Here is a 25747-nt window from a genome sequence, read left to right as displayed (position 1 = left end):
CCAGCCTTCAGCTTCTTCCACCTCCAGCGACAGGCTGATGCCCTTTCCAGAGTGTTTAAATGAGCCGCGTAATAGGTTCGCTAACATTCCTATTAGTCTGGACTGTCCTTCTTGTGCACCAAGGGAATGTGTTCCTCTGCTTCAGAGAGACTCCCCTGCGTCTACTGGAGCAACTTCCTGCATGGATGGCTACTTCACTCACCACCCTGCAGAAGTCTTAATGTGTCTCCTCCACCGCTACAAACTCCGACTGCTCCAGTCAAAGCTACCCCATGGATTGCTTTGGAACCCTCATCGAGTTCGTCTGTTGGGAGTTAAGATCGTAGGAGATCAACGTCGGACAAGGTTAGCAGATCACCTCCACCCCGATCACGAGCAGAAGGTCCTCGAGCTTCTGACTCCTACATGGTCAACCTATCCTTTACTCCAGTGAAGGCAAGGGACCCCATGACCAAGAGACCGAAAAGGAGGATGAGAGGCATAACTCCACCACAGGCCGACATCCTCCACTGTAGGACGAGTAGGGACTTAATCTCGCCCAGGGAGATAACCATCCATCCCTTCAATCCTCAAGAGATTGAGGGACAGTCAGACCTCGTTAATCGTGGTTTCTAGCTTCACTGTTCGTTTTTCGTAGCCAATGAGAAAAAAAAAATTCTTTTTGATGATTGTTTACCCAACAATAAGAATTTGATTTCTAATAGTTGGCAACCGCATTGGGATGGCCAAGAAGAATGCAATACCTATTAAATAAAATTTTTCATAAAAATTGCGTTAAAATTCAAGCTGGGCAATAATTTCAAATAGCCGCGCTCCTTTACACAGGGAGGGCTGAGTGCCACTACTTATCTCTACACCCAGTTGATCCTAGCTTTATACAGTGTGTATCCATTTACGGTGAAAATTAAAGTTATATTTGAAATGAACCAGATTTTGATTAAGCTGTTGTTTCACTTAACTGTATCCAATAATAATGCATATATTTGTATTTTAGTATTGTATTTATAATTAAAAACATAGCGAATTATAATCGCTTGCATTGTTTACATGGAAATCAGCTGATCAAATCTGCGTAGTTTGTCTTCAGCCTATATTCACTCACGATTTTGTCTCACAGGTATAACCATTCACTTTCACAGAATTACCTCACTGATATAACCTATCATGCATATTAGAATGAAAACTCCTTCACTTTTTATTATATCCTTAATCCTTCTCTCATTTCCTTCCCAAATCCCCTATGTACATTTACTTTGCTCTCCCACACACATCTACAACGCATCTTTCCAACTCTTTTCATTCTCATTATTTTTAGCGATTTCATTCTTCTCTTTTCGAGCATTCGTTCATCATTTTCATCTTACTAATCATTCTAAGCCTCTTTCTTATCCCTCATTCCATGTATTTCCATTCCTATTTTTCATTGCTTCTCGCATTTCCCAAATTCATTGATTTCTCTAATTTATTTGAATTAGCGTAGATTTGACGTAGGTAATATGCGAGGAGAAGGAACTTGGCTACCACCTCCCCCTGTCTCGTCTCTGTCATATGGTTTCGTCCTTCTCTCTCCCTGGTGTTTCTCTTAACTGTATCCAATAATAATGCATATAGTATTCACGTTTTAGTACCATATTTATAATTAAAAACATAGGGAATTATAATCGTATGCATTGTTTACATTCAAATCAGCTGATCAACCTTGTCTAGTCCGTCGTCAACCTCAATTTTCGGATCAAATAACTCTTATTATTAAGGCATGCTACCAAAGGATATTTCATATTTACTAAAAGAAACAATTATTACTTGATCTATCATTTTCCAATTAGCATATTAATTCCATTAGTTTCATTTGAAATGCTTCTCTCATATTTTATTTACTTGTACTGTGAGATGAATCGCATAACGTTAACCGGAGTTTCATTCATGTTGCTGATGCATGATATTTTATAGTTTTTACCTCTGTGGTGCTTGATTACAAAGCCACAATAGAGACTTAGCAAAGAAACAAAGATTTCATTTATTACAGAGAGAGAGAGAACTAATGTAATATATTTCTCTCTCTCTCTCTCTCTCTCTCTCTCTCTCTCTCTCTCTCTCTCTCTCTCTCTCTCTCTCTCTCTCTCTCTCTCAGTATTCTATATACAGTGGTACCTCTGCATACGAATTTAATCCGTTCCAGAACCAACTTCGGATGTAGAAAATGTTCGGATGTCGAAACGAATTTTCCCATAAGAATACGTTGAAATAGGATTAATCCGTGGTTGAGCCCAAAAACCTGTGATAACTTCTTAATAAACTACTACACATAATTTCCCATGAGAATAATGCACACTAAATTAGATAATAGACATGTAAAAAAGAAGAATTAGCAAAAAATGATAAATAAGAAACGGGTTTATAGCGTCGCTTTACCTTAGAAACTCCAGCGCAGGTGTTGTTGGTCTTGCTACGCAGAGAGGAGACGGACGGGCGGCTAGGAGGTAGAGAGATTAACTACGATAAACGTACACTACCGTAACTTATTCTAACTTACACTAAGTGAACTTTAACATAACTTAGCTTATTTTTTTTTTTTATTTTTATATTTTATATTTTTTTTCACATTTTCTTTTTTTCTTTTTGATGATTAATTTTAATCACTTTCACTCTCTACACTTAAAATTGATTGAATTTCTTTCGCTTCACTCTTTGCCGTTTTCTTTGAATCATTTACATCCTCTTCATCACGAGTTCGCTTCGTAGTTTTTTTAAAGAAATTATCGATTGATAGTTGTTTGGTACGGCTTTTCAGAATGTTTCGAAAGTGAGTTAGGCAAACATCATCGAACTGCGCAACTACACGACAAACCTGCAATTTTTCGGGGTGGTATTTGTCGATGAAGTCGACCACGTCTTGATATTTTCCTAACACCTCTTTTATATGCGCCGAACCTAACACATGTTCTACCTCCTCGATCCCTTCCTCGTCATCACTCATGTGCTCAGACATAGCATGGAGTTCCTTGAGCTCCTCTGTGGTAAGTTCGTCGTGATGTTCGGCGATGAGTTCCGTAACGTCATCTGTGTCGACCTCCAGACCCATGGACTTGCCAAGGGAGAAGATTTCCTCTACGTCTTCCGCTGCACCCACCACAGGATCAGGTTCGGGGTCAAAACCTACGAAATCTCTGGGAGAAACTGCATCAGGCCACAGCTTCTTCCAGGCAGAATTGAGGGTCCGTCGAGTTAATCCCACCCAAGCCTGATCTATGATCTTCAAGCAGTGCACGATGTTGAAGTGGCTCCTCCAAAATTCACGCAAAGTTAAGTTGGTGCTTTGCGTGACATTAAAGCACTGCTTAAATAAGTGCTTGGTGTAGAGCTTCTTAAAATTAGAGATGATTTGCTGGTCCATGGGCTGGAGGATAGAGGTGGTATTCGGTGGAAGATACAGCACCTTTATGAACTTGAATTCATCGAAGATATCATCTTCAAGTCCAGGGGGGTGAGCGGGTGCATTGTCAAGGCATAGCAGGCACTTTAAAGGCAATTTCTGTTCATGAAGATACTTCTTCACAGAAGGGCCGAAAACTTGGTTAACCCATTGCACAAAGAACTGCCTAGTGACCCAGGCCTTCGAGTTGGATCGCCAGAAAACATAAAGCTGGTCCTTATCGACGTTGTGTGCCTTAAAAGCCCTAGGGTTCTCGGAATGGTAAACCAGTAAGGGCTTGACTTTAAAGTCCCCGCTAGCGTTGGCACATAGGGCAAGAGTCAACCGATCCTTCATTGGCTTATGCCCAGGCAATTTCTTCTCTTCGGCGGTGATGTAGGTTTGACTGGGCATCTTCCAAAGCAGCCCGGTTTCATCACAATTAAACACTTGCTGCTCTACGTAGCCTTCTTCCAGCACGATCCTTTCAAAGTTCTTGACAAAGTCAGTTGCAGCCTTTGTGTTCGCACTAGCAGCCTCTCCGTGGCGAACAACTGAATGAATCCCGGACCGTTTCTTAAATTTCTCAAACAAGCCACGAGATGCCTTGAAATCGTCTGAGGAAGGTTCGGTTGAACTCTCCCCAGCATCACCCCAGAGCTCTCCTCCTTCAAGTCCGTAAAGATGCGTGTGCCTTCTCGCAGATGACGGTTTTGGTGGTGTCGTCGCCAACAATCTCTCTGTCCTTAATCCAGACTAGCAGAAGTCGTTCCATCTCTTCTAAAATAGGGGTACGGCGTTTTGAAATAATGGTGATCCCTTAGAAGGTCTCACTGCTTTAATAGCTTCCTTCTGTTTAAGGATTGTCGAGATTGTCGACATATTACGGCCATACTGTTTAGCAAGTTCACTCACTCGGACGGCCACGCTCATGTTTTTCAATAATTTCCTGCTTAACTTCTAAAGAAAGCATTTCCTTCTTCCTTTTCTCACCACTACCACTGGCAAAACTAAGTCTTTTAGGACCCATACTTTACGTAAATTACCGTTAAAGGATGCACATAAAAAATCACAATTAAACACAGTTAATAGCAGAATGCACAGGGCACAACCGCAAGAAGCCGACCGAGAATAGAGGACTGACCCAAGCCGCGCTAATTGAGGGTCCCTCCGAGGTCGAAGTGCTGCCTTTCTATTGCGGAAATAAAAAGCACATCAGGCGCTATGAGCACCGACTACGCGCACGAGTATTGTTTACTCCGGGTGTCGAAAAAAAAATTCGGGTGTAGAGTAGGAACGTGTTCGAGTTGTGCTTCGCGTGTCAAAAAATTCGGATACAACCGGTACGACGAAAATTGCTTACTTCGTGTGTCGAAATAAAATTCGGGTGTAGAGTAAAAAATTTGCTCAAATTTTACTTCGGATGTTGGGAAAATTCGGATGTAGCGGTTTCCACTGTATATATATATACATGTGTGTAAAAATCACAGGAAAACGTGATGCTCAGATGCAGAAAAACCACGGGGAAATGAAAATACGAAATATGCGCTTAAGTCCTGACTAGTTTCGTGATACTTCTTCAGAGGACTGATTAGTCCTCTGAAGAAGTATAATGTATGTGTGTATATATATATATATATATACACATATATATATATATATATATGTATATATATATATATATATATACATATATATATATATATATGTATGTATATATATATATATGTATATATATTATGTATATATATGTATATATATATATATATATGTATTATATATATATATGGACGGGATAAGTGAAGTGTCAACAGATTTTTCCTCTTTGTTAGAGGAAGGACGGTTACGCTGTGGTTTGGTTGGCACTGCAAAAATGACGGTTACAGGTTAGCTTGGGCTTGCTGTCACCAAACCCTCTCCCGATTGGTTGTCATGAGACTTTCGGGTCAAAACAACCAATCATTGATCAGGCATCGCGATGCCCATCTATGGGCGCTTGGGAAACTGCCCATAGGGGACAATCTAGTTTCGGAAGCCTAGCGAGTGTGTCACGAGAGGAATGGCAGGTGCCAACCTGGGTGCCAACCGAGTACCATTTTTCTGAGGGCTTTTTCTTAGTAACGTAATGTAATTCATAATTAAGGGCGCCTTGTAAACTTAAGAGAATACAGTCAGTGTAAGATGATCAACTCGGCTATTATTTGTGCATGAAATCCCTCTCTATTCGTGTTTTCTAAATTGAATGACCCCAAATACGACCCGGATTTTAGCCGACGTGAGATTTTGAAAAAAACGAACAAAATTTTATTCATCTTTTCACAAAACACTTGGAGTAACATACACAAAATAAACCTGATTCCATGACCTCAATCACCTTGTGGTAGACACTATATCATGGCCCATGTCCTCTTGCACTCTCTCGTGCTCGAAGGACGGCACGGACACACGCTTCATTTTGCCACTATCTTGGGAGACGGTGTTCTTACTAGCTTTGGCTTCGGCCAAGCGAGTCCGTGAACTTCATGGTCTCTCACATGACATCGCCCATGCAAGGGTGTGGGGGGAAGGTAACGTTTAAACTCGTCCCTGAGTTTGGTGCTAAGACTCAAAATCAGGGGGTGCCGGGCACTTGGTTCGACTCCTCCCGGGTTCGAGTCTCTGTACTGTAACAGATGTCCCAGACCATCTCCTACTGTGCCCAGTAAGGAGTCTGAGGTTATATCTCAGAAGAACGGCTACAGTCGTCCCCAGGTGCAAGCATTGTTAGCACTGGGAGGATTAAGAGGAGGGTCACCAAGAACACCATCTCGGCATGGATTCGTAGGGTGATCCACCTGTCCCTGAATCCAGACCCTCCTCCGTCATGTCACCCTAGAGCACATGATGTCAGGGGCGTAGCTACGTCCCTGGCCCTCAAGAGAAATTTCTCAGTGACGCAGGTCCTTCAAGCTGGGGTGTGGAAGCATCAGACGACCTTCACAGCCGACTGCCTGCACAACGTGACCCACAGGAGGCTCGATACGTTTTCTGTCGGCCGGTGTGGTGGCTGCACAACAGCTGGTTTAAAACCTCAGGCTCCATAGTGGACAAGTAGAAGAAGGTTGAGGGCATTGTTACCTGGTCTTAGTCTGCATGAATGAAAAGATTTGTCTGGCCTTACTCTTTTCTTCATCCTCCCTTCTCTTGGGGAAAGCAGCATCCTGGGTTCTCCGCACAGCTGACCTCAAACCAATGCAGTAAACCATGTTTCCTTGTGTTCGGAGTATTAAGATAATACTGACACGTCCCCATACCCTGACGAGGTGGTATTGGGAGAGTCCTAGCCTAAAGTTTCCTTCTAAGGGAGTACAGGTCAACTTCCTAGGATGAGTCACACTTCAGACCTTCACACACAGCTTACGTAGGCCGCAGCCCTTGCGCAGTAAGGTTCTAGCTAGGTGCAGGGACTCCTTATTGTTGAGTGCTGACACACTCAGATACTGAGTCCCGGGCAAAGCCAAAAGCTAGTACTGGCTGGGACTTACCACCCTTCCTAAGGGGTGAGTCACCCATATTAAATAGCGTGGTTTGTATTTCAGTTACGGAACAAATGACAAATTCGTAGGTAATTTGTATTTTTCCTAATTATACAAACCTTAGCTATTTAATCAAACTTGCCTGCAGCCCTATCCCCCGTGAAGTCCTACCTCTAAGCAAAGTGAGCTCAGCACAGGTTTGTGTGAGGGGGTGGTAGCAGGCTACCCTCCCTACCCCCCGCTAACTAGCGGTGGGGTAGCAACCCTCGTTAAAATTCTAATGGCTCCTCATTTCAGATACGCCGAAAGTAATAACCTATATTAAATAGCTAAGGTTTGTATAGTTAGGATAAATACAAATTTCCTACGAATTTGTCATATTTATTTCAAATTTTCATTTTCAGCTTGGCTGAAATCATACTCATATTTAAGGTCTCAGGTATTTAAGACTGAGTTTTCTTAACCTTTTTAAATTTTTAAAGAATTTCCTTGTTTTTGGATTGCTGTTTTATGTAGGAAAATTTGAGAAAATATTTTATAGAATGCACACAATAATTGGAGTGAGCTGTCTGGATGTCATAAAGATGATATAAGTAAAAGCCTATCATTAGATATCATTACAGGTCAGTTTTTTCCATGGTCTGTTAAGTTTTATCTTTGCTTTTTTCAAGTTCATTGATATCCAGTGATCCATGCATAATGTCTGATTAATACTAGCAGATTCACTTTTAAATTTCACAAAGAATCTCTCTATTCTTGGGTCATACATTTACAATTATGCTAATTTAGAAAAATAAGAAAAAATTGAAAGGATCAGTTACAGGTTTGATTATCTTTTTTTTCTTTTTATTGAAATGCAGAATTAGTACAAATTAGTCACACTTGAGATTTAGAATAAATGTGATAGGTCACATGGCATTTGGGGCTTCCCATTTTAAGATGATCTATGTAAGAAAAATAGTAATTAAATGTACAATCATTCCTTTTTAAAACCTTAAGGAGTCTAGTCAAAGCTCTTTAAAAAAGATTGTAGTTTTTGAGACATGATTAACCCTTGTGTTCTTTGGTTTCCCTTACTTCTTAATGTTTGGAGCAAGGAAACTGCATAGATTAAATTTGTTCTGTAACCAAAATACAAACCACGCTATTTAATTAGGGTATTACTTTCGGCATAGCTGAAATGACGAGCCATTAGATTTTTAACGAGGGTTTACTACACGCTAGTTAACAAAGGGGTTGGGGAGGGGTAGCTAGCTACCCCTCCCCCCCTCACACACCGGTGAGTAGCTCACTTTGCTTTCGGCTCGGGTGATGAACAGACGTGTCTGCTCCCCCTCAGCTACCTCGGTGAGTAGCTTATTGACAGCCTTAATCTTTTTTGCTTTTTCTTTGCAGTGTGTGCTTGGAAGTTGGCCTCTACCATTATGCGGAAGTGCCCCGGATTACCTGACCACCCTTGGGGTATATATACTGTATGTCGGCGGTTGAAACGAACCCTCACACCTTATGTCCGTTCTGCAGGGGCCAACGGTGTGATAGAAACAAAGTGTGTAGTGAGTGTAGGGAGTGGTCTACCTCCCAGTGGGAGAGGTTTTCCTGGCGCCAGAAGAAGAAGTCCAAAAGGGATCTTTCTCCTTCAAGGGTTTCCTTGAAGAAAGAAAATTCTAAGGACTCTTCTTCCGTAGCCCAAACCACCTCTGAAGCTCCCGCTCGATCGGTCTCTTCCGAGAGGCCGTCGAGTGGTAGCGTAGGCCGTTCTTTTGTTGACCGACCTTGGGGTTCGCGAGAGGGAGTTGCCTCCCATAGCGAGGCAGCTCCTCCTCCTCCCCCGGGGAGGATTTATCTATTACACTGTTGCTAATGATGATTTGTTGCAGCTTTTGGCTTCCTTGGGGCTTAAGGGCTCGCCCTCCAGGGAAGCCCTGTTTGACATAATCAAGTTGGGGGCTGCTGTCAAACAGTCGCCGGCAGTAGCAGATGTTGACCCTCTGTCTATCGTCGACGATGTTGTGGCAGGGGCCTCCGACGAGTTAGGTCAAACCCCTGCCTTGGTTCCCGATGCAGCTGAAGGCTTAGTTTCTCCCTCCGAACATCCTTCGAGGGAGGAGCTAAGTCCAACGGTCTGTCCTGCAGGTGATTCTCCTCCTCGGGGAAGTTCACTGACAGAGACTCCTCTTCGGAGGACTGACAATGGTCTGCCTGCCGCCCCCAGAAGACGTATCCGTCGGAAGGCTCGCCCTCCTCTTCGCCGTAGAGGCCTTCCTTCTCCTCACAAGGGAGTTAGGAGGCGCCTCTTCGGCTCTTCTCCGTCGCAGTCCCCTGCAGAGGATCCTCCTTGCTGTGCACCGACCGTTGCAGTTGCATCCTTGGACCTCTCTGCTGATCGTTCTCCTTCGCCTGCCAGACCTTCGGACCTGCCGTCTCCGTTCCTGGCTGCTGACGCGCTTTGGGCGCCCACGCATCCCGTTATTCAACGGGCACCGGTCCCTTCGGGGCAAAAGGGGCTTTCTCACAATGTTAGCAAGTCCCTTAAGCGCCAGGTATCCCCTGCGCTCCAACGTTCTCCTGCGGTGAAGTCCTTTCTGCTCAGAACTTCATCCTCGGAGACAACGCCCGAGAGACCTTCTGCAGCTGAGACTACTCGCCATCGCTCTTCTGCTCGCCAGCGCTCTCCTGCTCGCCAGCGCTCACCTACTCGCCAGCGATCTCCTGCTCGCCAGCGCTCACCTGCGCGCCAGCGATCTTCTCCTCGCCAGCTTACAACTGCGCGCCCACGATCTCCTGCTCACCAGCGCTCTTCACGTGCGCGCCATCGTTCGCCCGCACGCCCACGATCTCCGGATCTGGGCGCAAGAAGGAAGAACTGAGTTTCTCCTTCTCTTCAGCGTTTGCCTATGCGCCATAGGACCCCGCCAGCTCGTCAGCCATCGCACGCAGACACCAGTTCCTGCTGTGCGCCCTCCTGCACGCCCACGCGCTAGGGGTAACACCCCTGCGCGTGGGCTATCGCCTAGAGCTCGCCGAGATCCTGCGCGCCCACGCTCTCATGAACAATCTCCATCGCGCGTGCAAACGCTTGCACTCCCGCCTGCGCTTCCTTCTTCTCCAGATCGCGCAACTGCGCGCCATCGATCTCCTGAGCGCCCGCGCGCTCCATCGCCTGCGCGCCATCACTCGCCAGTGCACCAGTGCGCCCTCTCGCCATCTCTGAGATCTACGCGCCCGCGCGCACCCTCACCTGTGCGCAGTCGCTCGCCTACACGCCTTACGCGCCATTGCTCTCCCGCGCGCCCTCGCCATCATGCCCACACGCGCCCGCGACCGATCGCCCGAGCGCAATCCTAGTAGGGTACTATCGCGCCAGCGCGATCCCCAGCGCGTTTCTCATCGGGAGGCACAACGCGAGCCTACAGGAACGAGAGCAGCCAGGTCATCCTCACGTCCCCCCCCTGCAAGCGCAGACCAGCGCGCTCGCAGGAGGGAGGGAAATCACCTGTTGGGTCCAGGAACCAACCTTCCTCTTCTTCCGTTTCCTTCCAGGCAGGTCCAGCAGTCGTGTCTACTCCAAAGGATCACCCGACCCCCTCCCTTCAGAGGGAGTCTCTGACAGTGCTGCTGTCAGTAAGCAGCCATGGTTTGGATCCCTCCTCAGAGCTGTTGTGCAGGCTGTCAAACCTGCCTTTGCTGAGATGGGTCTCAAAACTATGGCGGCTCCGACCCCACTGAAGAGAAAGAGAGGAGTAGAAACCGTGGTAAATTCTCCAAGGGTCAAGCTGGCTCCTCGGACATCCTTGAGGAAGGCTCCCTCTCCCCCCCCAGGCGTTTACTCCCTCTCCCGTGGACGAGCATTTTCTGTCCTCGGGGGAGTCTTACGAGGTGAGGCGTTCTCCCATCGCACCAATGGGAGAAACCCCACCTCGCGCTGGAGAATCGTCCCAGGTTGGAGCAGAGAAGAGCCCTCAGACGTTGTTGTTGGAGTCCTGTATTCCTCCCAGGAGGGAACCCAAGGATTCTAAGACAGTCCCCAAGTCATCCTCAAGGATCCGTCCAGAACCTACAAGACCCGCGGAGAATGTCCACGTGTCCCCTCAAGAAGAGCCTTTGGGGACGGGAGACTTCGCTGCCAGTTCTCCAGGAGGGGAGTCACAAGAGTCAGAGCATGCCTTCTGGCAAGTCCTGACCCTGATGAGGCATCTCAACAGGATTCCCGATCCTGAGATCCTCCTCGCGAGGGCAAGGACACGGTCCTGGACCGAGTCTTTGGCACTCAGAAACCCCGCTAAGGCCAGTGCAGCTTTGCCCTGGTCCCAAGGGGTGAAGAGTGCCAGGGATAAGGTCGAGGGCCAGCTCTCCGAGCTCGCCTCCTCCAGCCGTTGCCAGCAACGGCTGGCAACAAACTCCTCCCGCCTCCTCGCGTCTAACAGAGGAGGTACTTCGAGATCACGGACGAGGCTTGTTTAGCTCTTCCCCTGCACCACTCTGTGGAAGAGCTTACCAAGGAAGTCCCTCTTGAGAGACTCTCTAGCCGGCTTTCTCGGTGATAGAGATCATAAGCCAGGAGAAGGTCGCGAAGTGTGCCATGCAGGCTACTTCGTGGCTTGACATCTGGCTGGGATCTCTTGGCATCCTGTTGCGATCCGAAAATTTGTCTAAGGAGGGCACCAGGAAGGGCCTGGAGACCTTCCTCCTCTCGGGCACCCACACCATTGAGTTTCTGGCCCACCAAGTCTCGAACTTGTGGGCCAACTCAATCCTGAAACGTCGTGATGCGGTGGTAGAGAGGTTCCACGCGAAGGTCCCAGCCGTCGAGGTCAGCAGGCTCAGACATTCTTCCCTTCTAGGGAAGAACCTGTTCGAGCCTAAAGACTTGGAACAGGCAGCCGATAGGTGGAGGAAGTCCAACCAGGACTCCCTCTTTCATAGGGCTCTTACATCAAAGCCCTATAAACCTCCGGCACCTCAACAACCTCGCCCGTCCAAGACAACGAAACCGGCTGTGGCTGCGAAGGCAACGGTGTCGAAGCCCTTTCCTGTCAAAGACAAGAAAGGCAAAAAGTCCTCCAGGGGAGGAAAGAATCCTAGAGGGAGCGGTCGAGGCCGCAAAGGCTAGGATTGGCAGTCCCCCTGCATGTCCACCAGTGGGGGGATGCCTTCAAAGTTGCGCAGACAGATGGCAGGAACTCGTGGCCAATTCCTGGACGATTTCCGTAATCAGTCAGGGATATCGCGTCCCGTTCATAACATCTCTATCTCCCCTGACAGCGGATCCAGTGTCGTTGAGCTCCTTTGCCATGGGATCGGCAAGGGGCCAAGCCCTACGGGCAGAAGTCCAGACCATGTTAAAGAAGGGCGCTCTCCAGGAGGTCGTCGACGGTTCCCCAGGCTTCTTCAGTCGACACTTTCTTGTAAAGAAGGCGTCTGGAGGCTGGAGACCAGTCATCGATCTCTCAGCCCTGAACAGGTTTGTCAAACAAACCCCGTTCAGCATGGAGACAGCGGACACGGTCAGACTTGCGGTGAGACCGTAAGACTTCATGTGTACACTGGACCTGAAGGACGCGTACTTCCAGATCCCAGTCCATCCGTCTTCAAGGAAGTACTTAAGATTCAGCCTAGACAACAAGATCTACCAGTTCAAGGTGGTGTGCTTCGGTCTCTCCACAGCACCACAGGTATTCACCAGGGTGTTCACACTGATTTCTTCGTGGGCACATAGGATCGGCGTCCGTCTCCTCCGCTATCTGGACGACTGGCTGATCCTGGCAGACTCGGAGTCGACCCTTCTTCGACACCGAGACAAGCTTTTGGGACTTTGCCAAGATCTAGGGATCATGGTAAATCTCGAGGAGTCTTCCCTGCTTCCAACTCAACGACTGGTATATCTAGGCATGATCTTGGACACCAATCTCCACAAAGCCTTCCCATCAGACGACAGGATAGCAAGGCTGAGGAGGGTCGCAGTTCCTTTCCTCAGACGAGAAGAACTCCCAGCCCAATCGTGGTTACATCTCCTTGGTCACCTTTCTTCTCTGGCCCGTATAGTTCCAAATGGGCGCCTCAGGATGAGATCCCTGCAATGGCGACTCAAGTCCTGGTGGGATCAAGAACACGATTCCCCGGACATCTTGGTCCCAATGGGTCCTGCGGAACGGACGGACCTTCAGTGGTGGGTGACAGACGAGAACCTACGAAAGGGAGTGGATCTTCTCGTCCTCCCCCCAGATTTGATGCTGTTTTCGGACGCCTCAAAGAAAGGGTGCGGGCCACAGGACCTCAGGGCTGTGGTCAGAATCAGAAAAGTGCCTCCACATAAATCTGCTAGAAATGAAGGCTGTATTCCTGGCACTTCAACAGTTCCAACAATACCTGGCGGGTCACTCCGTGGTGGTGATGAGCGACAACACCACGGTAGTGGCTTACATCAACAAGCAGGGAGGTACCTTTTCACAGCAGCTATCCCATCTTGCAGTAGAGATACTGAGATGGATCGAAGTCCACTCGATTCCACTATCAGCTCGCTTCATTCCAGGCAAGAGGAATGTTCTCGCCGACAGTCTGAGCAGGGCATATCAGATAGTGAGTACCGAGTGGTATTTGCATCGTCTAGTAGCCAAGAAAGTCCTGACTTTGTGGGGTTCCCCGACGGTGGATCTGTTCGCGACAGCCTCGAATTTGGAGCTCCCGCTGTACTGCTCCCCAGTCCCGGACCCCAAGGCACTCTGGCAAGATGCCTTTCAACAACGGTGGGACAACATCGACGTGTACGCCTTTTCCCCGTTCTGTCTGATGAGAAGGGTACTCAACAAGACCTGAATATCGGTCAACCTTTCGATGACCTTAATAGCTCCGCTATGGCATCACGCAGAGTGGTTCCCGGACCTTCTGCAGCTCCTGACGGAACTCCCGAGAGAACTTCCTCCTCGACACGAGCTACTCAGACAACCACATGCCAACATCTTACATAAAGCCGTAGCATCGCTACGACTTCACGCCTGGAGACTATCCAGCGTCTCCTCACAGAAAGAGGCTTTTCGCAACAAGTCGCAGAAAGGATGTCTCGAGACCGGCAAAAGTCATCCGCAGGGGTCTACCTGGCAAAGTGGAGAGTCTTCTGTGGTTGGTGTCGTGGGAGAGGTATCTCTCCACTCGATGCCACTATTCCAGCAATAGCGGAGTTTCTCGTGTATTTGCGGGAAGAAATGCGCCTTTCAGTCTCGGCAGTGAAAGACTATCGCTCAGCCGTAAGTCTTGCCTTCAGGCTCAAAGGAATGGACATTTCCTCTTCGCTGGAACTTTCTCTACTCATACGAAGTTATGAACTGACCTGCCCCCAGTTGGAAGTGAGATCTCCTCCATGGAACATGGTTCAAGTCCTCAGGTCTCTTAAGAGACCTCCTTTCGAACCATGACGCCAGGCTTCTGATCCCCACCTGACTTGGAAAACTGTGTTCCTGCTTGCTCTGGCCTCGGCCAAGCGAGTCAGTGAACTTCATGGTCTCTCGTATGATATCGCCCATTCAAGGGGATGGGGGGAGGTATCGTTCAGATTCGTCCCTGAGTTTGTAGCTAAGACTCAGAATCCAGGAGTGCCAGACCCCCGGTTCAACTCCTTCCGGATTTCGAGTCTCAGTTCTGTAACATATGACCCAGACCATCTCCTACTGTGCCCAGTAAGGAGTCTGAGGCTCTATCTTAAGAGAATAGCTGCAATTCGTCCTCGGGTGCAAGAATTGTTCGTGAGCACAGGAAGGACGAAGAGGAGGGTCACTAAGAATACAATCTCAGTTTGGATTCGCAGGGTTATCTACCATTCCCTGAATCCTGACCCTCCTCCGTCACGTCGCCCTAGGGCACATGATGTCAGGGGCATTGCTACGTCCCTGGCATTCAAGAGAAATTACTCTGTTACGAAGTTTCTACAAGCAGGGGTTTGGTAGCGTCAAACGACCTTCACAGCCGACTACCTGCAAGACGTGACCTACAGGAGGCTCAATACGTTCTCTATCGGCCCTGTGGTGGCTGCACAACAGCTGGTTTAAACCTCAGGCTCCTTAATGGACAAGTAGCAGAAGGTTGAGGGCATTGTTACCCGGTTTTAGTCTGCATGAATGAAAAGGTATACCTGGCCCTTATTCTTTTGTTCATCTTCCCCTCTCTTGGAGAAAGCAGCATCCTGGGTTCTCTGCACAGCTGACCTCAAACCACTGCAGGTAAACCATGTTTCCTTGTGTTCCTAGTATTAAGTTAATACTGTCACGTCCCCATACCCTTACGAGGTGGTATTGGGATCGTCCTAACCTAGATTTCCATCTAAAGGACTCCAGGTCAACTTCCTAGGACGAGTCACACTTCACTCCTTCACACACTAGCTTACGTAGGCCGCGCTCCTTGCAGAGCAAGGCACTTGTGAGGTGCAGGGACTTTTTATCTTGAGTTCTAACACACTCAGATACTGAGTCCCCGGGCAAAAGCCAAAGCCAGTACGGCTGGGACTTACCACCCTACCTAAGGGTTAAGTCACCCTAATTAAATAGCGTGGTATTTATATCGGTTACGGAACAAATGACAAATTCGTAGATAATTTGTATTTTTCCTAACCATACAAACCTTAGCTATTTAATCAAACTTGCCCTGCCAGCCCTGTCCCCTGGGAAGTCCTACCTCTAAGCAAAGTGAGCTGCTCACCGGTGTGTGAGGGGGGGAGGGGTAGCTAGCTACCCCTCCCCTACCCCCTTGCTAACTAGCGGTGGGGTAGTAAACCCTCGTTAAAATTCTAATGGCTCGTCATTTCAGCTACGCCGAAAGTAATACCCTAATTAAATAGCCAAGGTTTGTATGGTTAGGAAAAATACAAATCATCTATGAATTTGTCATATTTGCAAGACTGATAGCATTTGAAAAGAAATTTAGTCCTCCAAGTTTTTATATTTTTGTGTATTTCATTTACAGACTTAGTTTGAGCCACGGTGCAAATTAGTGGAGAAAGGAAACGACGGTGCTCGTCAACTGAAGACGACACCATGGAGCCGTCAAATAAACAGAAGCAAGATGTTGGAACATCTGCCAAAAAGAAGAAGGACAGAGAGAATAGTATGTACAAATTATAGAACTAAGTTATTAGTGATGTGTGTTGTAAACATCACCATCCTTTAATGTGTTTTGTCTGATTTTTCCTTTGTGAATAGTTATGAAATGAGCTCTTCAGTCTATGTTAACTACTGTCCACTTGAAATACAGTATTTTTCATTACCTTTAATGGATTATTTTAGTGTTCATTCTTGGCCCTTGACTGCAAATATGTGATAGAAGTTTTACTTTATATCTCTTCCTGTTTCTTTTCTATCGTGCAGTCCAACCACTTAACTCTTGCTGTATACTGCAAGTTTTCCCCAAGTTGCCTATGGTCTTTGTCTCAATACTGGACTGTTTGGGCTAATTGTTCCGTCACCCAATACAAACCTTAGCTATTTATAGGGATATAATTTTTGGCGAAGCTGAAAGAAGAGACTTTTATCGAGGGATAACCACTCACCTGCTAGTGTGGGAGTTAGCCGGCTACCCATGCTTACTCACAGACCTGTGTTGAGTAACCACATTGCTTTTGGCTCGATGGAGAACAGACGTTACCACTCTCCTCCTTCTAACTGACTTGCTCTTTGGACTTTGTGTACCTGTTTACTTTATCAATTAGGTTTCTTTTGCCGTGCGATTGCTTTTTTTTGACAGTCCTCATGCAGACCTGTCTAGGACCTGAAGTACCTTCGTGTCCTACATAGAGACAGACCCACATCTGTTTTGTTCGACTTGCCTAGGTTGCCGTTGTGATCGAGACAACACCTGTTCTGAATGCCGGGAGTGGTCTGCCACCCAGTGGGAGAGGTTTGGGCAATAGAGAAAAAAGTAGTCTAAGAGAGATTCCTTGCCTTCGGGGTCTTCTTCGAAGTTGAAGAAATCTCGGACTTCCTCTTTGACCCCCCAGTCTCTTCTCGAAGATCCTGCTTGACCGGTCTATTCCGGGAATGATTGAACCAAAGCGTAGACCAATTACCATCAGGTTAACCTCAGGGTTCGAGGGGCAGTGCTGCTGCTTCCCCTAGCACCATCCCCGGGAGGAACTTTTTCATTCTCTCAATTGTTACAGTTTTGGCCATTGCTGGGTATAACCGGCCCCCGCCAAAGGAGGCGTTGATGGAGCTCCTTCAGATTGGTGCTGAGAGATAGTGTTCACTGGCTTTCTCTGAGGTGAAATCCCCTTCACCTGAGAGTTCTGAGCAGCGTAACTCCAGGAGTTTCCTTAATCCTGACCGCTGAACGACCCACCCCTGTTCCTTCGCCGACTGCTTCTGCTGTTGCCAGCCAGAGACTAAGCTCCCCCTCCCCATGCTGAGCCTACTCTTCTGTTGGGGGTGGAGCAAAGTCTCTGAGGCAGGTCTCTTGCAGGTGGCCATCGCTCTTGTCCGCAAGAGAAATCCTTCCCAGAAACCTTGTGTCAGAGACCTTCCACATACTGCCGGAAGCAGGCCTCCTCTTCGTAGGAACTTTGCCGCCACCGAGTTCCTCACGAGGACCATCCTTTGTCACCCAGTGAGCTCATTCCTTGATTCTCTAGACGTTCTCTTTCCCCTGTGGTTAGGAAACGTTTCTTCATTCCCTGCAGGGACCGCCATTCTTCTCCTGTACCTGCCAGACGTTCGTTCGCGTTTGGCTATTTGTCACTCTCCAGCTGCGCGCCAGTCTCCTAGTGACCACCACTCGTCACCTGGTGAGAGCCGATCTTCCTCGCTTGATCACCACTCGTAACCCTGTTACTTTCTCCCCTTGCCTTGCCTCTCAGCAGTTCAAGGCCGTCATTGGCAGTCTTGCCATCAACCAGCTCACTTACTTCACTCGCCTGCTTCTCTGAACTCCCACTTAGCTCATCGTTCGCCAGCCTTGTGGTGCTCTTCAGGCTCTCATCACTCACCAGAATTTTTTTTGTTAGAAAGTTTAACATTAAAAAGGTTGTTCCAGCATAAATATAAACACCCTCCTTTACTTATAGGAGATGGATAACAGTGAAGGCTGGAATAGGGCAGTTAAAACTTTTAACTACAGTAGATGTAAACAACTAGCAGGTAATTACCCTGTCGGCTGCAAGGAGACAACCCCCCCCCCCCCGGCCTGTAGCTCACTGTAACCTCACTTGGATTTCAGCCATGAGAGAGTAACCTTGTTCCTTTCTACCTGGATTTTTTGGCAGATTCTGCTTTTTTCTTTAACTTTTAAATTAACTTCAACTTTTCATCTTCCCAGCTTGTGGTGTGTGTATTATCATGCGAGTGTGTTCGGGTGTGCCTCTTAAGACTTATGGCACATTTATGAGCAGTGTTAAGGTTGATCCTCGCAGTTTATGCTGGGCATGTTAGGAAGCCTCTGTAGTGAATGTAGGGAGTGGCCATCCTCTCAGTGGGTGCTCTTTGGCAGGAGGAAGTAAAAGGCCCAAAAAGATTCTTTGCCTTCAGGGTCTTCCTTGAAGTCTAAAAAATCCCAGAAGGTTTCTCCCCCCCCCCCCAGAACTCTTCCCTTGTGGCCTTCTCTATAGAGCACTTGGTGAAGAGCGATGATCCCTCATCACCTGGTCAGGTTCAAGGACAGGGAGACCTTGCTGTTTCCCCTAGTGAAACGACGGTGCCTCATCCTCTGGGAGATTTTTTCATTATTCCATCCTTTCAGAGAGCCGATGTCTACTTCAGTTGCTGCTGCTCTTCCATCGAGGTCGTCATCAAGGGAGCCCTGCAGCTTTTTGGATCCTGCCCTACGAGCTAAGCCTAGTCGTAGGCGGGATCTCTCCTCTTCGTAGGGAGACCTCAGCCCCTTGCAGTCAGCATAGACCTTTCATTACTGAATCTACGGCCAAACCTTCGGTTGCTGGATCTACGCTTTCGAAGCCTACTGCTGCCAGTCCTTCGCTTACCAGACCTTCTGCTACTGCAGACGATTTTTTGGACTGGGTTCCTTCCTGTTGATGCTTCTCTAAGAGAGTGCGGTCTTCCTACTCTCACGAACCTGCTTCGTCTTCGCACCTCAGAGATCGTTGGTCAAGCGCCCTGCTGCCTTGCCTTGCCTCGTTCATCACAAAAGCTCATCAGATTGTCCCCAGAGAGGTCCTCGCTGTGCCTCGAGAATTGCAAGACTACATTTGAAGCAGTTGGTGCAGCCACTTCCCTTCGAAATCTAACTGCCCTTCACCTTCACAGTCTAGACGCTCCTCACCATCCTGCTCCAGATGGTGCTCGTCTTCGTGATCCAAGCATTCGTCTCCTGTGCATTCTTGACATACTCCTGTGCTGTGTCACAGATGTCCTTCAGGACAACCCTCACCCTTGCACTCCAGGCATTCTTTACCTTCACAGTGGAGCCATTTTTCATCTTTGCATTTGACTGCGCCTCTCCAGTTCGATCCAGACATGCTTCATTCAGGGCTTTACAGTTCTTCATCACACTACAAGTTCTCTTTGCCTTCTCGCTGCAATTGGGCCTCGCCTTTGCTCACGGGGCATTCTTCCTATTGCTACCACACCTCACCCTTGCAAGACAATCATGACTCTCCTTCAGTTTTGATTCTTGCTTCATCTGCTCTCCGCATCAAGGCCTGCTTCTCGGCTCCCGGGATCGCTCTCTCTGAGGTTTTTCTTCAAGAGTTAAAGGTCATTCTCCTCACCTTGCCGTGACCGAGAACTTGTTTCGCACAGTGATCGTACTGAGGTCCAAGATACTGCGGATGCCTTTATTTCCTAAGAGGACTCATCATGTATCAGAGGCCATCTCTTCTGCAAGAGGGAAGAAGGTAGCTAAAGGTAAGAATTGTTTAAACCCACCTTTTCCAGAAGAGGCACAGGCACATACTTTGAGGAAATCCCGAAGAATTGAGCATCTCCATCCTGAAAGAGTAATCCGCGTGCAAAACGCAGACTTCATCGATGCTGTCACAGCAAGCCCTTCTCTTCTACCTGTAAAGTACCCATCATTTACTTCGTCGTCCCTAGATCTTCATGAAATTCGTTTCGGCCAGACGATGTCGCAGAACCGGGGTGCAAGTTACTTTACCTCGGGGGATGCCAGCCCGAGGTAATACATAGGCTTCCTTCTGCTAAGAGTGATTACTCTAAAAAAATTCAGGTTGATGCCGCTCACATTCATGGAGGATCTATCTTGGCCAGCACGCCAAGACCCTCGTGTCAGACCTTTTGTCTTATAGTCTTCCTTTACGGCAGGCGATCGGAAGAAGACTCGAAGGACTCCAAGTTGCCAAGAAAGGTGCCTCTTCAATCCTCAAGGGACGGCAGCCTTACGCCTCACTCCAGATGACTTCAATATCGCCGCCCACTTCTCGAGCCACAGATGTCCAAGACCCAATCTCAGGAGGAAGTAGATGTCTAGGAAGATTTCTCTTCAGTGGAATTATTAGAAGAGTCAGCACATGCACTCCCTTTGCCAGATGGGCCTATGACCCCCTTGACTTAGAAGGGAAACACGAACCTAAATTCGCGATTAAATCAATACTTTCAGTGAATGGGATTTGGAAGCCTTTTCTTCATCACTCAGGAATAGGTCTGTTATTAATCTTCCTTCCAGCACCAAATCTCAAGTTAGGTCTTCCGTGGACATTGATGGCCAAGAATGCCCTGCAGGTTGTAGGAAAAAGACTTCAATTTTGGTCTCCATTCAGCTACCAATGCAGTGGAAGTACTACAGTTTTGAGGCAAATTTTTTGCTTCTGTTGGATCCCGCTATGGCCAAGTTAACCCCTGGTTGTTTGTCAAATAGGTTGCCCTCCATCCCAGTCTCTTTTCCCCTGGTAGAGGTGCCGAATATGGAGCCATCGCAATTAAGGCCATACTGACAGCTTCCTGGATTAATAACTGCACTGGCACAGTACGATATTTGACAAATATGGAAGATCTCTCTGACCCGAGTAAAAAGAAGGCACTCAAGGACATTGTTCTTACAGGGACTAGAGCAGTTGAGTATCTGATGTTTCAGGTCACTTCCCAGGGGGCTAACTGAATTCTTAAGCATTGTGAGGCAATCATATCTAGGCTGCACAAGAGAATCTGCAGACAAGAACACATTGACCTAAGGAATGCCCCATTGGACCAACCTTCACTGTTCCCCTTGAAAGCAATCACTGCTGCCACCAACAATTTGAGGAAGGAGGCAAAGGACTCTGTAATGGTGAGAGTAATGTTTTTCAAACAGCCGCAGCTCTCAATGTTATCTCATCCTAGGCCTTCAGGTCAGACACCTCAGTCAAGGAGACCATTGAAGTGAAGTTCAGCTCTAATGCATTCCATCCAGAAGAAGCCTCCTCCCCTGTCTTTTCCGTCCCGCCAAAGCCAAAGGTCAGATGAGAGAGAGTGGAAAGGGAAAAGAAAGATGTCTCCTTTAGAACAGGTATTCCCCCCGCTACACCACCAGTGTGGGAATGCCTTAAGGGGACCGTCCGCCATGGGGTATTGACATAACAACTTTCAGAAATCAAAAATCGTTTTATTGCTTCTATGTATGTGTAAATATGTCGTACATACTCCCTAGAAGTTTCAGCCAAATATTTTTACAAATAACGAAGATATAGAGGTTTTTAAATGATGACGTCATCCTTACTGTGTCGTCTGCATGACTGAGTTTGACAAAATCGTCGTTGTGTGTTAATTTTGCATATCTATAGCGATTTTTCACTTTTTCGATCTATCGTACGTCTGGCAGAAATGGAAGGCATTGGTAGAGTGTAGATGAACAAACTCTACTCCTACAATAACAGAAGCCAAAGTTGCCAAAGATGTATAGAAGTTATAATGTATGCGTTTGTTTACTTGAAGTTCGTATGTACATTGTGTTTCCACAACGCCCTCGGGAACATTATAGCAAGGCCAATGTTACCTAAGGTTATAGAAAGAACAAATAGTCAATCATTTTTCCAAACAATGAAGATATAGTGATCTTTAAATGATGACGTCATCCTTATGGCGTCGTCTGTATGACTGAGTTTGACAGATGCGCAGTTCTCTCTCTCTCTCTCTCTCTCTCTCTCTCTCTCTCTCTCTCTCTCTCATATATATGTTTCGAAATCTCGTACTTCTGGCAAAAATGAGAGGCATTGGTAGAGGGTAGGTGAATGAAAACTACCAGCTACGAAAACATCAGCAAAGTTTCCAAAGACATATAGAAATTATAATGCATGTGTTTATTTACTTGAAGTTCGTATGTTGATTGTGCTTTCACAACGTCCTCTGGAATTTTATAGCAATGCCAATGTTACATAAGGTGATAGAAAGAACAAAAAGTAAGTGGAGAACAAGAAAAAAGAACCAAGAAAGAGGGAAACATGGATAAGAGTACAAAGCTGAAACCTGCTAACTAAAACACTGGCAATAATTAGAGATCGCTAGCAACTCATAACATAGGAATAGTAAACTGAGGGTTCAAATACCTCCTTTAGGGTGCATTTATGTAGGAATAAACAATAAAAGTTATCATAATGATATTATCTTGATTTCTTTTAGAAAAGAAGCGAAAGTTTGCTGCAAATCTTTGGGAGCTCATAACTCAAAAACATACTTATTCCCACTTAGGTACATTTTTCTCACTTATTTGTTGTTCGATATTAGAGAAAAAGATATCGTTGAAAAGAAGAAGAAAAATCCCACAATTCTGTCAGACAAAATTTTGATTTTCTTTTTACATTTTTTTTCACGATTATTTTCCGTCTAGACGAGGAAAAAAAAATAAAAATTCATTAAAAAAAACAAAAAGGAAAATCAAAATTCTGTCTGACAGAATTGTTCGGTTGTTAGAGTAGTTTTTGTGGTATAAGTTTCAATACAATTGGTATTATAGTAGTTAGGAAAAATGTACCTAAATATTTTTTTGAATCATGATTTTTGCTAATAAATCCAAAAGTTTTTGATCAAATGACTTGAAATTTTTATATGATGAAGGTATTATATATATGTAAAACATATATAGAAATTGAGTAATTTGGATCATTAGAAAAAAAAATGGCGGACACGGCGGACGGTCCTCTTAAGAGGAATTGGAGGAGGTGGTGGTTCCATGGTGCAGAGGACTGGACTATCCAGGTCCTCTGATCCTGGTACCTTGCCCCATTCACGAGCTCACTCCCTCTAATTCCTCCACCAATGATGTTATCCTTGAAGCCTGAAGCCATTCTACAGGAGGTTCAAAAAATTGTTGACAAAGGCACCCTGCTAAAGGTGGAGGATGGGTCTCCCGGCTTCTTCAATCGACTCTTTCTAGTAAAGGTGTCTGGAGGCCAGAGACCCATCAGCAACCTCTCATCCTTGAACGTCTACATTAGGCAAACTCCATTTGAGATGGAGACAGGAGCCACGCTCATTCAAGACATCAGACTGGGGGACTTGATGCTTACATTAGACCTAAAGGACACTTAGTTTCAGATTCCGGTCCATCCAGCATCCAGAAAGTACCCTCGGATATTATTGGACGGTAAGGTCCTCTGTTTTGTCGTACCGACAGCTCCCCAGGCTTTCACAAGGATCTTTGAGTTGGTGTCCTCCTGGACTCATCTCATTGTGATCAGACTGCTGAGGTATCTAGACGACTGGCTGATTCTGGGGGTAACCTTGGGAGATACTTCTGTCACACTAGTACAGGCTTCTGATGAACTGGAAGAAGTCTGCCCTCTCCTTGACCCAGAGGAGGCTAGTTTACCCAGGTTTGAGGATCAACACCATTGAGGGAAAGGTTTTTCCATCAGAAGATGGGATATCACAGCTCCGTCAGGTGGTTCCTCCGTTTCTACGAAGCTTTAGTCTCCAAGCTCTTCATTGGAAAAGTTGCTAGGCCATCTTGCTTCTTTTGAGTGACTAGTTTCTGGCAGAAGCATGCGTGTGAGGAACTTGCAATGGGACCTCAGGTCCTCATGGTCTCAGCATCAAGACAATCTGCAGTTTCTGGTTTCTTTGGGATCAAGGTCCAAGGAAGATCTTTATTGGTGGACCAATCTCTCCAACCTTGAAGTCTGTCCTCTGTCTCTTCACTGATGCATCATCCGGCGCATTGCCTTGGGGACCTGGTCAGTGTCAGATCATCTAGTTCACATCAACATATTAAAGGGCCCTCTCCATCAGGGTCACTGGGTGGTGTTGATGAGTGACTACACCACTGTGGTTTTTTACATCTGCAAGAAGGAATGGACAAAGTCCAATCATCTGTATCAGCTAGTGGTGGAAACCCTGGAATGGTCAGAGGACAACGCAATATCCGTCTCCGTCGGCTTCATTCCGGGCAAAGGTAAAGTCTTAGAGGACCAACTAAGCTGGAGAACTCCAATGCTTGGTAAAGAGTCCCTTGAATAATGAGAGAAGTGATGACTTTGTGGGGATCTGAAGATCGACCTTACTGCGACAGCCTTAAATGCAAAGCTACCAGTTTACTGCTTTCCAATGCCAGACTCTTCAGCTACATTCAAGGATGCATTTCAACATCCTTGAGACGTGCTTGACATTTATGCCTTTCCACTATATTACCTTCTGAGAAGGGTGATCAACAGTCACATACGCCCAATCTTCTAATGACCTTGATAGCTCCTATGTAACCTTACTGCAAGTGGAACCCGGATCTTCTGTAGCTGCTCTCAGAAGTCCCGAGAGAACTCGCACATCTTCTGTAGCAGCCCCAATCAGGATCTTTTACATTGCAGAAATTTACCTGCGGCTTTACGTGTGGAGGTTATCCAGCACCCTCTGTCTCAAAGATTATTTTTGCAGGAAACTGCCCTCTAAATGCCTGGATACCTGCAAAATTCCTCGATAGCGGTCTATCAGGCCAAGTGAGCCGTCCTCTGTGGTTGGTGTCGTGGGAGTGGTATCTCCGCTCAAGGCCTCTCTTCCAGCGATCATAGATTTCTAGCACTGACCCCAAAAGGATAAACTTTTAACGTTTCTGTAGTAAAAGGCTATCGCATGGCCTTGAGTTGAGGCTATAGACTTGACGAATTAGACCTTTCTTCTTTTGAGGAAATTGCTCATATAAACATTTGAGCAGTCCTGCCCTTCAGTGAGGTTAGTCTTCCTTTTTGAAATATGGTTATGTTTCTAGCCTCGTTAAAGAAGACTCCCTTTTAACTTTTGAGACAAGCTTCGGATAGGGACCTCCTACCAAACATGTCAGTGATCTTCAGGGGATTTCATTTGACTTACTGGAAGAAGGTTTTTGGGCTTCGTCCCTGATTTTGCAGCCAAGACCCAGAATCTGTTGACATCAGAGCCAAAGTTTTATCTTTTCATATTTCAAGCCTTTGTGGTGTAACTGAGGATCCTGATCAACTACTGTGTCCGGTTAGGGCATTGAGGTGCCACCTAAAGAGTACTTGGCTGTTCAGGCTCCACCTGCAAAATTTGTTCATCAGCACAGAAAGAATGATGGTGATGATTTCTAAAAACTCCATTTCGTTTTGTCTCTGAGAAGTAATCTCCTGATTCAAGTGAAAGCTCATGACGTTAGAGGTGTTGCTACTTCCGTAGCCTTCAAGAAGAAATTCTCTGTGGCCCAGGTTCTCAGAGTAGGGGTCTGGAGACGACAAACCACCTTCACCACCCGTTACCTATGCGACGTGACTCTTAGGGTCCATGGATACTTTCAACCTGGGACTTCTGGTTGCTGCACATCAGATGCTTTATCTACCTTTGCCCTCTAACGGGACCAGTATCTGTAGATCAAGGGCTAAGGTTACCAGTAAGTGGAATAAAAGGGGAGAGTGACTGGCTTTCTTTTCCTGTTCATTTTTCCGCCTTTCTTG

The 25747-nt window shown here is 46.6% G+C and overlaps 1 protein-coding gene across 1 annotated transcript in view; it reads left to right on the top strand.

Moving 5' to 3' along the window:
• LOC137652682 (ubiquitin carboxyl-terminal hydrolase 19-like) overlaps positions 1-25747 on the top strand; it is a 328815-nt gene that overhangs the window by 5280 nt on the left and 297788 nt on the right. Inside the window, exon 2 of the mRNA XM_068386089.1 lies at positions 15877-16017. Within this exon, the coding sequence (XP_068242190.1) occupies positions 15948-16017 (70 nt within the window). The 5' untranslated portion in view covers positions 15877-15947. The remainder of the gene's footprint in view (positions 1-15876; positions 16018-25747) is intronic.

The sequence above is a fragment of the Palaemon carinicauda genome, chromosome 1 (assembly GCF_036898095.1).
Source record: "Palaemon carinicauda isolate YSFRI2023 chromosome 1, ASM3689809v2, whole genome shotgun sequence".
Lineage (NCBI taxonomy): Eukaryota > Metazoa > Arthropoda > Malacostraca > Decapoda > Palaemonidae > Palaemon > Palaemon carinicauda.
This window is presented reverse-complemented; position numbering and strand designations above follow the sequence as displayed.